This window comes from Corvus kubaryi, unplaced genomic scaffold (genome assembly GCF_017639235.1).
Source record: "Corvus kubaryi isolate FWS band 111438036 unplaced genomic scaffold, C.kubaryi_AGA036_p1.0 37334, whole genome shotgun sequence".
NCBI lineage: Eukaryota > Metazoa > Chordata > Aves > Passeriformes > Corvidae > Corvus > Corvus kubaryi.
Window position 1 is genome coordinate 24,468,142 of NW_024581108.1, and position 12,072 is coordinate 24,480,213.

The 12,072-nt window shown below is 42.7% G+C and overlaps 1 protein-coding gene across 2 annotated transcripts in view; it reads left to right on the forward strand.

Annotated features, from left to right (window-relative positions):
- Window positions 1-12,072, forward strand: part of CACHD1 (cache domain containing 1) — an 81,779-nt gene that overhangs the window by 35,492 nt on the left and 34,215 nt on the right. For both annotated transcript variants that reach the window (XR_006016526.1, XM_042030903.1), the window contains one exon: window positions 5,127-5,233. Coding sequence is in view for 1 of the 2 variants with exons in the window: in XM_042030903.1 (XP_041886837.1) it covers window positions 5,127-5,233 (107 nt within the window). In the remaining variant the exon portion in view is untranslated. The remainder of the gene's footprint in view (window positions 1-5,126; window positions 5,234-12,072) is intronic.

The following is a 12,072-nucleotide window of genomic DNA, read 5'->3' on the forward strand; positions in this document are numbered from 1 at the left end:
GGTGAAAACTGAAGGGAACACTGGTGAAAACTGAAGGGAACACTGGTTAAAACTGAAGGGAACACTAGTAAAAGTTTAAGGGAGATACTGGTGAAAATTTAAGGGAGATACTGGTGAAAATTAAAAGAGGCACTGGTAAAACTTAAGGGAGATACAGGTAAGAATTAAAGGAGATGCTGGTAAAAAATAAGGGAGGCTCTGGTATAAGTTAAAGGAGACAGGTCAAAATTAAGGGAGGCATTGGTAAAAATTAGAGGAAACACTGGTAAAAAGTTAGGGAGACACAGGTAAGAATTCAGGAAGACACTGATAAAAATTAGGGGAGGCTCTGGTAAAAATGTAAGGAAGGAACTGGTAAAAATTCAGGGAGACACTGGTAAAAATAAAAGGAGGCACTGGTAAGAATTAAGGGAGGCACTGGTAAGAATTGGCTCCTCTGTGCAGAGAAAAGGTGCTGATCAGTGCTTGTTTTCAACTACTAAAATACAAATATTTTTGGAATTTTAACTTCTTCTGAAGCGAGTGATGGGAAGGTCTGCAGTTTGAAAGCTGAGTGGAAAATGTATGAGGTATAATTATGGTAGGAAAGGTAAAAGCAGGAGTTACAGCTGAGAATATAAACATTGCTTGGAAAGGCCACTTGGCAGTGCCAAGGCTTTGGTTTTAATTGTGGCTTTAGTGGGGAAGATGCTCAAATATATGAATAATGCATTCTGAATTAAACCGACTTAGAAGTATGTGGAAAATTCTCCAGAGTCATTAAAAAGATCACAAATATTGCAGTGTGGATTTGCCACAGTGCTGCCTCTGCCCAGTTCCTGGTGCTGGTTTTTACTGGTCATGGGAGCTGCTCTGTTTTCCAGGTCTCCTTGTGCCGTGGGAACCAAAAACTCCATTGCAAGGTGCAAAAAGTCAATTTTAAGACAAACAGCACCTGAAAAGAGATTTGAGGCAGACATCCCACCTAGCCCAGTCTGGGCCAGCCCTTGCTCAAGGCTGGCAGGTCTGGTCTTTAACTGATGGGATTTAAAACAATTCTTCATCTTTTATTTCTACTTTTTCCCCCATTAACTGTATTTCCATTTTGCTACTTGTGTGCTGTAAGAAGGAGGGATGGGATTGGGCTGCAGGAATTTGTTTTGCTCCCTTCTCTAGCTCTGCTGCAGATTATTTAGGCATGCACGAATCCATCTTCCTGGTGGGTAGCTAACACTGGCTTCCTGAAAAAAGCTGAGGCCTTGGATGATTTTTGGAGCATGTTGAAGCATTTTAATGCAATAAATGAATAATGTTCGTTGCTAACAAGGTATCCTGTTGCCATCACTAATAGATTTTGATGGGAGCTCTGGGACAATTAGTTTACATCCTGCAAAGTCATTATTTTTCACTGTGGGGTTGTTGTTTAGCATTGCTCGGAAATATTTCTTTAGGATGGAGATGTTTAATGTGCAGTTTTTTGGGTTTGCCCCAAGATAAACACAATTTTTGTGGAACCCATCCGTTATCAATCAATCTTAGGCTGGAAATCCTTCAGCCAACAAAAAATCAACAACAGTTCTGCTCTCTTGGAAAGAGCTGTGTTTTTTTTGAAGTGGTTACATTTTAACCGTGATAAGAAAAGCCACAGCCTCCATCCAAGAGCTGCATTCCTGGGAAATGTCTTTTCCTCGATGGAGAGGGCTTGGGAAGTTCTCCGGGAGCAGGTTGCCAATAGTGTCAACAAACAGCTCCAGCAGAGGGGATGAGCCTGTGCAGGGCTCCGGGTCTGGCTGCTTTGGCTGTCTGACAGAGCCAGCCTGATCTTGCAGCCTGGGGCTGAGCACGAGGACAGGAGACCTGTGTGTCCGTCTGTCCGTCTGTCTGTCCCTCTCTTCCTGACTGTGGAGAGCAAGGATAATGCAGGAGATCAAAGGGCCTTGGCACAAGGATGTGCAGTGACAGGACAAGGGCAGGATGGCTTTAAGGCAAAGGAGGGCAGGGCTGGATGGGAGATTGGGCAGGAATTATTCCCTGGGAGGGTGGGCAGGCCCTGGCACAGGGTGCTCAGAGCAGCTGGGGCTGCCCCTGGATCCCTGGCAGTGCCCAAGGCCAGGCTGGACATTGGGGCTGGGAGCAGCCTGGGACAGTGGGAGGTGTCCCTGCCCATGCCCATGGAATGAGCTTTACAGTGCCAGCCCTTCTGTGATTCCATAATCATCTTTCCCCCTCTCTGACTCCAGAATCAAAACCCCAGCTGATGGAGTGCTGTGATTGTGTTGTTTGGGCTAAAATACCAAAAGCACCAAACATCCGTGTCCTCCAAGGAGCCCCCAGTGCTTTCGTCGAGCAAAAATGGAGCAGTTGCCACAATTATTGGGTGTTTCTCACAATTCTGTGGTATTTTTCCAGTGATGAGCAAGTTCTTAATTGTGTATGTGAGGTGGAGGGCAAAAGGAGTTCAACATTTGTGTTCATGTAGGGAAACCCAACTGTGGCACAAGGCTGAGCTGTGGGAAATTTATCCAAGGATGAGAGAGGGAATTTGTGGACAGGCTGCTCTGGGAATCTCTGATGCCAAAACTTGCACTCTCCATTTACATTTGTATCTCTATGGTAGAAGGTTTGCAACTTAGAAATAGATTTTCCCCCAATATTTATATTAAAATATTGACCAAAATGGGTAGAGCAGGTTTAAACTCTGCATTTATTCTGTGTAATTTTGAAAGTGGATGGAGAGCAAATAATTACTTCCAAATAAACGTGGGTTTTTTCCTTTTTTTTTTCCTTAACTTTTCCTTAAATCTTGGTTTGACAAGGGATCAAAAAATGCTGATTTCTCAGTAATTAACTGTTCACTGATAGTTTCATTTATCTTCTTTAGGAAAAACACAGTTTAAGATGCCCACAGTGTTTATGGATATAAATTAAACTAATTTTCAAGCCTTCCAGTTTAAGGAGGCTTTGTTTTTATTGATATTTCTGTGTGGCAGTGATGATATTAAAACTAAGGGGTGGATGAGAAATAATGGTCACATTCTGCATATTCCAGAATTCAGTTTGATGAGAGCTTCTTACAAGTGGAGCTCCCAGTCTGATGGGCTCTGACTGTGCAAAATGAGACTTCTGTGACTCTACAAGAATCAGAAAATTTAATCTGATGTTAAGACCAAAGGATTCAGTGGCTGAGGTGTGGTTAGGAGTTCTCATGAAAGATAATTTTACTTATTTGTAATGCAGAAAATCATTAAGGAATTTAATAGGGACTTCTCAGGAAGTGGATTTTATACTTAAAAGCCAAATTTCTAAGCTTGTGAGGAGGCTCTGCCTGGGTTTGTAAGGCTAAAATTTCTGGTATTGGATCCAATCACCTACAGAGATTCTGATCTTGAGCCTACTAATAGATATTTTATTTTTTTCTTAGGTTTTTTTCACTTGTAAGTTGTAAAAGTTTTCCAAGGACCTCACAGATCTCAGCCCATGCTGCATCTGCATCCCTGCAGAATGAAATTATTTTGAGCTGGGCTCAAAGAAACTCTATTGAATTAGGAGAGGTTTAGTTTGCTTAAAAAGCCTCTCTTCCTGTGGTCATAAGTTGAAATTTCCTCGTGGTAACGGGTTCCAGCTGCCTGTGGGGTTTGTTGCTGCTAATTGTTGTTTCAAGGGGATGGTTTGGAAGGGAATTGTTTTATTGTCTGTGACTCTAAACCAGCCCTTACAGCAAACATGGGAGCAGAAAATCAGTGTTTTCCAGCCCTACCAGGCACCATGTTGGTTTAAGGAGCTGGAACTTCCTGGGTTTATCATTTCTTAGGAATAGGTTGGTGGTAGGAAAACTCTTTGATAGGAAGTAAATAGGTTTTTAATTACAAGAGTAATCACACTGTCAAATGTCACCTGAATAATCAAGGTCACAAAAATTTTATCCAATAAAATTGACCTGTGTAAATGATACAAAACTGCATTTAGGTCCTCAAAAGCTGCAGAAATGTTCACAGTTACAACCCTTTAAAATATTTTGTATTTAAATTTCAAGGCATTGGTTTAATGCTATTTCATAATTTTATTATTAGAACTATGCACTGGAATACTTTTTGTGTTAGAGTCATGAATGTGTTTGAATTATTCAACCTAATCAAAATACAACAAAACTTCAGACTGTCAGATTCCTTCTGCTGTTTGGAGTGTAAGTCCTCAAATTTTGGTACAGAAAATTGGTTTAAAATTGTTCTGTTGTCATGGAATCCCAGGATCATGGAATGGTTTGGGTTGGAAGAGATTTTAAAGCTCATCCAGTGCCACCTCTGCCATGGGCAGGGACACCTTCCACTGTCCCAGGGTGCTCCAAGCCCCAATGTCCAACCTGGCCTTGAGCACTGCCAGGGATCCAGGGGCAGCCACATTTGGGCAACTGGATCTCGATCAGATGATTTTCATAAAGGCATAAAGAGAAATTCCTCTGCACACAAGGCCATTTTTCAAAAGAGAAAGAAGAGCTCCTGGTACTGCTGAAAGATTCTGGTGAGAAAAGGATTGGTTTTGCAACAGGAGGGAGCACTTCCAGTGGCACTGGAATGCTGAGCACGTTCCCCAGCTGGAATCTCTGCTGTTCAAATCTACTTGAACGAGCACCACTCTCATGGTCCCACCTTTCAAGGATTATTGTGGGGGAAAATGCAACAGATGAGTGCAGAGAGCAGAAGCAAATGAGCTTATCCCCCCTAGGCTTGGGTTCCACAATTTCCCCATGCCTCTTAAAAAGGATAGATAAAGTTGGATTTTCCCAGATAATTATTTACATTGCAGAATTAAATTTCCATTGCAAAGGTAGGTTTAATAAGTAACATTTGATTGCTGATCCTGTCGTCATCTTTCCAGATTTGATGGGAATTTCAACACCAATGTCTTAATATTAATAGTTATTTACACTGAAACATAAAGAATCTGTGTTTGCATTGTAAATGCAGGTTTAATAAGTAAAGTTTGATTACTGATCCTCTTGTTGTTTTTCCAGATTTGATGGGAGTTTCAACACCACTGTGTTATTACAAATAACAATTTACATTGAAATATGAAAAAGCTGTGTTTTCATTGTAAATGTAGGTTTAATAAATCAAGTTTGATTGCTGATCCTCTTGTTGTTTTTCCAGATTTGATGGGAATTTCAACACCAACGTTTCCAGAACCATCAGCTGCGATAGACTCTCGACCACTGTCAACAGCAGAGCCTTCAATCCTGGACGTGACTTAAATTCTGGTGAGCAGCACAGTTCTACTTTGGGGGTTTTTTTCCTTCTCTTGTAGGGTTTTTTTCCCCATTAGACTCGAACATTTCCTTGGCACAGGGAATTTGCATTGATTGCCATAGCAACAAGCTTTTATTTCTCCTTGCAACTGTCACCCTGCTCTTAATTTGAGACTTCATGATTGAAAGCTGATACCTAAAGTAATGCCCTTAGTCTAAGTACTTTATAGAAATGTCATGAAGATTTTATTCCAGCCTACCATGGATAATTTTGTTGTGGTTCCTGCACTTTTTATTTCTTTCTTTTTAGCTCTTTTTCTGAGGCACTCTCCTTCCTGGCCTGTCTGCTTTGGCATCAGCAGTGTCAGCTGCTGGAGGGGCCGCACAGGGAAGTTCCTCTGATCATCTTAGCTGAGTTCAGCTCATGTGAGGCTGCCTTTGCAGTGATATGCAAAAGCTACCAAATATGAGGGCATCTTAAAATATTTCCTTTCTTTGTCTTGTCAGGGCATTTTCTCGACACGTTTAAGGACTTAGAAATACGCTTAGAACCAAAATACACGTGACTTATCCCTGAAAAATTCAGCTTTTGGGCCTCTGGTGCAGCAAGGCTTTCTTTTTTTTTTTTTTTTTTTTTTTTTTTTTGCGTCCTGATCAGTGTGGATTAATACAGGGATTTCAGTTGGGTTCAGTCAGACTTTGGCCCAGCTGTTCCATCTGACTTTTCAACTTCTTATGGTGCTCGGTGTTGTAAATTAGGGACCATTAATAGACTTTGGTTGTGGATTTCATTTTGGGGCGAGGGTTGTTTGTTAATTCTTCAGGGGGAATAAAGCAGACTTGGGATTTATTTTATTTTAATTTTCAGAGCTCTTGTGGAAGAAAAGTCTGATTTATTTTATTAACTTGACTGATGAAGTGGCAGACCTGTCATTCCACCCTCACCATCTTGCAACAAATGGGAGAAAGAACCCCAAATTTTTATGAATTCCCTTACTGTTTCTCTTCTTATAGCTCTGCTTTCTGGATTTCTAATGAAATATAAAAGGAAAGTGAACAGTCCCCATAGATTCTTTTCCATCCCATCCATTGTATCCCACATCTTGGATGCAGGTGCTGGCCAGGCTGATTTCCTGACATTCCGTGATTTGTGTGGTGTTTTCCATCCTAAAGCCAGGCACTCTTTGTTCACTCATTCTGATTTGCTGAGCTTTGTTTTACTCATCTCTTTATTACAAAAAACCAAACCCAAACAGCTCATTAAAATAATGTTTAAAAACGCATGCAGTTGTTAATTAATCAAAATAATTTTTGAAAGCAAGCTTACAGTCACTGTTGTGAGAGCAAGGCATTGAATGAATCACTTCATGGTTTTTATTTAAATTGAATTTAAATCTTTTTCTACTGCAGAAGTTGGAGGTTAAGAAAAGTATTCAAGAAATGTTCCTTATTTTTGAGTGATGAAAAGCAAATAAGTTGCAGTTTCTTGTAAACATGATTTAAATTTCTGGTTTGAATTCCCACAAAAACAGTGTGAGTGGGTGTTCCAAGGTTCCTGCTGTCCTGGCTCAGCAGTGAGGCTCAAGTGCCTCCTCTTCCCTTGCCTCTGGCTTGAAAGATTCCTGATGAAAGGAGAACCTTCAAAACATGGCATTGGCAGGAAAGGGCAGCAGGAGAGGAGAGGGAATTGGAGGGAGAGTAAGAGCAGGGATTTATTGACAGCAGACTCTCCTCTGGCTCTCCTGTTGCAAAAACAGCCTTGGGGGAGGTTTGATTAGGGAGGAAATGTCTGTAAGAGAGAATTGGGATGGAAAGAGAGGATTGAGGCAGGGATGGAAATGGTTAATTTGAGAAACAGAAGTTGGTGCTGGGTGCACACCTTGTGAAGAGAGAAGTTTTGTGTAGGTGAGATCCAAGGAATGTCCTTGGTCCTTGTGTTTGAGTCTGGGAGATCATCACAGATGGGGTTGGGTTGGAAGGACCTTAAAGCCCATCCAGTGGCAGCCCTGGATTCCCAAAGGAATTCATGGGTTGGGACAAGAATTGGCTTAGGATAGGCTGGGGATGGAAATGGAGTGGGGCATTAAATGGTTTTTAATGTCTTGAAAAGCAGTTTTGGTTAGAGGAATGGAGTGCTCTCAGTGCCCCAGCATCCCCCCAGCTGGGAACACGCTGTCAGCCTAGAAATGGGGCTTAAAAGTGTCATCTGTGGCTTGAAACTCTTACTTGTATCTTTCTTTGGGACCACTTACCTTTGAGGGTACTCAGGGCAGAGCCCTTGCTCTGCAGAGGAGCCAATTCTCAATAAATCTATCAATACTCACATTAAACTAAAACCACCTCTGAAAGAAGACAAGGATCAAATATGAAATAATTTCCCCTAATCCCATCATTTTCTTTCTTCTCTCATAAGTGTCCTCATGCAAAGCTGCTGAGGAGTATCTGTTGCACTTTGGGTTTAAGTTCTACCTCTGCCTCACTTATTTTTATGCTTTAAAAGCCCCAAAAATTGTGGATACACAAATGTGGGTGTTCTCATCGTTGTCTTCCTGAATGGGTCGATCATTTCATTCTGAACATCAAAGGCAGAATTCCCATGAGTATCCCTCTTTTCCCATGTGAGTTCTGCAGTTTAAATCATCCTGCCTATAAAAAGCTCCTGGCAAAACATTAATTTCAGCTCTGCTCTGTTCGACCTCGCTCTCAGTTCTGGAAATGTTAATCTTGGCCTGCTCCATGCTCAGTATAAAAAGTGGGATTGGAGTGGTGAAGTTGGAGGTGTTGGAAGGGAATGGAATTTACACCGCAGGCTCTGGCAAAGCCACGGGAGCAGAGCCTGGGAGAGCCCTTGGTGTGGACAGCAAGCCCAAATTCCACCCTGAGCAGGGTGTTCAGAAGGGTGATGGAGCTCCTGGAACGTTGAAATCTGGTTTTTCCAGTATTACTGGGTTTTTTATTAAAATAAACATTAATCTTAGGGGAGGGAGAAAGAGATGGATGTGTCTCTCCTGAGCCTTTAAAAAAGAATGCTTTTACCACTGTTTTTTCTTGATACTAGGTGGCTTTTTCAATGTTTTTCAAGTTCTTAAAAAGATTCTGTTTTATCTTGGTTGGAGTTTTGCATCTGGATTACTTTTAGCCATTAGTACAAAATAGATAAGGAGAAAGTCTTTATTCTCCAGATGGAGGCACAGGCTTTGGGTAGTTAGATGAAGAGATCTGTCCTCACCACTCTGAACAGTCCTTCATTTATTAAATCTTCCCCAGAGCCAGTGCATTATGTTATCAGGTTCCTCTGGAGGTTTTTTTCCTTTTGAATAAACAGGGAACCAGTAAATCTTTCTCCTTCTCATCCTTCGAAGTGCTGAAATGTCTGTTCCAAGTCAGGCAGCTCTGGCAGAGCGCTCCTCCCCAGAAATATGCAGAGATGGCACCAAGTTGCCCAATAAATTTTGTCTGTTTTATTCGAGGTGTTGATCATTTAAAATATTAGAATCATAAAATACCCAGGGTTGGAAGGGATCATTGAGTCCAGAATGTGGAATGCCTTGGTCATGTTCCTTAAATTGCTGTATTTTAAACTGATTTTTGGCTGAGTTTAAATGGTTGGGAGGTATTTTGAGCAGAAGAGTTAATTCCCCTCCTTCCAGATCCTTTTAATTGAGGAATCTGGTCCCATTCCTTAAAATGAATGAGTTTTTTACTTCTTTTCCCTTCAGAGTCCTAAGGATTGAGCAGGGCTCTGTCCTGGCTCATGCCACCAGCAGAATGTTAATTGTGGTTGAGCTGCAGAGCTTTTCTTTTCTGGTGACAACACAGGAGCTGCAAGTTTGACTTGGAAAATCCTGGATCAAATCTGTCTGGAGAATTAGAAGATGTCTTCACTTGTGCAGTAAACACATTTCTTTGTGCTGTTTCTTCACCATGAAGGTTTTTAATGGAGGGACTTGTCAGAGGAGAACTGAAAATTAAACTTCCCTGGCTTTTGTGGGATGAGATCCGAGGTCGGCAGCTTGGCAAGTGTAATGCTAAAGAGGAGGGCTGTAAGAAACCCTTTTATAATGAGCAATTATGTTCAGTAGTTCCTTTTTTTTTCCCCTGCCTGTTTGTGCTGTTCTTTGAAGATTAATTAGTTAATGGTTTGGCTGTGCTTTGAAGATGTAAAGTGGTATCTAGAAGTGCTAAGTGTTATCATATTGCATTCCCTTTGAAGTTTTATAAACTCTGTCACACAGGGCTTTCTTCCTAAAAGTCCTTTTTGCCTTGTGAGATATTTATAATTAGAGACAATGAGCATTTCAAATGCTGTCATGTCCATGCTTTCCAACTTTTCCAGTCTGCAGCAGGATTTGGGGTCAGATAGTTTTGGAGTGACCTGGCAATGCCAGTTTGTGGGCAGTTGGCCACTTTTATTCCCAATCTGTGTCCGGAATTAAGGGATTCCACAAAGATTTCTGGGGTTCTTTGCTTCTTCCATGAAGTGTGGGATCAAGGCTGGGTCTTTGTTTAGTGGTGATGCTCACTTTAGAAAAGCAAAATCATTCCATCCACTCATTAATGCAGAATTATAGGATCATAATCACAGAATCCCAGGATGGTTTGGGTTGGGAGGAACCTCAAAGCCCATCCAGTGCCACCCCTGCCATGGCAGGGACACCTCCCACCATCCCAGGCTGCTCCCAGCCCCAATGTCCAGCCTGGCCTTGGGCACTGCCAGGGATCCAGGGGCAGCCCCAGCTGCTCTGGGCACCCTGTGCCAGGGCCTGCCCACCCTCCCAGGGAACAATTCCTTCCCAATCTCCCATCCAGCCCTGCCCTCTGGCACTGGGAAGCCATTCCCTGTGTCCTGTCCCTCCATGCCTTGTCCCCAGTCCCTCTGCAGCTCTCCTGGAGCCCCTTCAGGCCCTGCCAGGGGCTCTGAGGTTTTCTGACAGATTTAGCCTTTAGCTTTGGGCTGGGCAGGCAGCTCATCTCACAAACAGCTTTTTACTGGGGTCCTCTGATGGAATAACCTTTCCAAGGGCAGGTTTTCTGGGAGGAGGAGGTAGGAATAAACTACAGGCACTGAGGGCGTAGAAAGTTTGGGGTAGGTGAGGTTTAGGCTGAAAAAAATTCATCTACTGTGTGTCCTGGCAAGGACCAAGACTTGAGGAAATATCTGCAGGGCATTCTTAGAGCTTGAGTGGATGGAAAATAAGAACGTGCTTAAAGAGAAGAAGTCTGGATTTTTCAGCCATGGCTTATCTGCAGGGAGATTGTCTGCTATGGCCATAGGAAAAAGAAAAAAAAAGGGGGGGAAAAGCAGAGTTAGGATAAAATTGGTGGTCCCTGGGGAGGGTGTTACTGAACTAACACTCGCTGGAGGAAACATGAGCACAACTGTGTGAAGAGGAGAACAGCAGAGCTTGAGTTTCAAAACCAATTGTTTTATGGGGAAAATGAGCAGTTTAAAATCCACATACTCTCGTGGGGAAATAAATACAGCTCATGGCCTTGCAGGAATGAGAAGTTTATCTTTAATATAGCAGGGATTAAAAAAAGCCAAACCCTTTAAATGATGAACTCCTTTATTGTAATGTTTTTGGTAAAATGAGACTGGGCAAGTTATTTCATCCAGGCTTTAACTGAGTGTTCACATGTCCACTTTGAAATGACATTTTTCAAGTTCTGGAACTCACAACAAAAACTTCAATACCAGAATTTCAGCCTCTTTATACAAAACAACTTCACCCCCAGAACGATTAAATCCTGGTGACTGGACATAAAAAGAAGGATTTAAATGTTTCATAGTCCCATGGCCCTTCTGCTTGCAGGAGGAAGCAGCAGTTTAGAGAAAAACTTGATTTTGGAGGGGGATGAGGAGAGGAATCTCTGGTAGTCCTTGCTCCATCAAGGCAGGGAATTCTTCTCATGAGAAGCTGCATTTTTGCACAGAACTCAGCAGTCCCAGCCTGGGATCCCAGTGGGATTTGTAGGCACTGTGGGAAGTGTAAAATACTGTGGCAAAGAGGAGTGGGGAAAGCCCGGGATAGTGGTTTTTGCAGGGTAATTACTCTGAGCCGAGTGTGGAGAGAACATCGTGGCCACAGCCAGTCTGGGAAACTTGAGTAAGTGCTAAAGTGTGGAGGATGTGGAACTCAGACTATCCTCAGTGTGGGTATTTGGTTGTAGAGTGTCTGGCTGCGGTTTGAATGTGCCCTGCAGTCCTTTCCAACCCAAATATTGGCATATTTGATAATGGAGGAGATGCAGGAGGTGAAACTGGGCTATTTTCAGTGCCAGTCCTGAGGGAATGCTGAAGGGAAATGCTGAGCAAAAGGTGAAGCACTGGAAATCAGAGCCCCCCTCTGCAGTTCTCCGAGTTGTGCAGTCAAAGAACCTGAAAAGAGAAATGGCAAGGAAATGTCTTCTTTTTTTTGTGCATTTTAAGCTGATGTGATCCCCTTTATTTGCTAGGTAAGAACTAAAGATACCAAACAGCCAGATTTTATTTTCAGTCTGCTGCAAGTAGAGAGGATGTTCTGCCCTGAGTGGAGAATAATCCTGTTAATGCTGTGGTGCTGAGGGGTTTGTGCTTCCCATGCTAATGACCTCCCATTCCCTCTCTCCTGGGAGCATTTTCCTTTTGTTTTAAGGGACTTAGATCACTGGTGTGGCAAAGTTGGTGGTTCCATGGGATGGACATCAATCCCTTCATCCCTCCAGGCTGGAGGGAGAGCAGACAAGGTCCGTGGGACATTCCCACTGCACTATGAGGCAGAAATCCCAGTGCCCGTGGGATCTGTTCCCTTCCCAATGCCCAGTGGATCTGTTCCCTTCCCAGTGCCCGTGGGATCTGTTCCCTTCCCAGT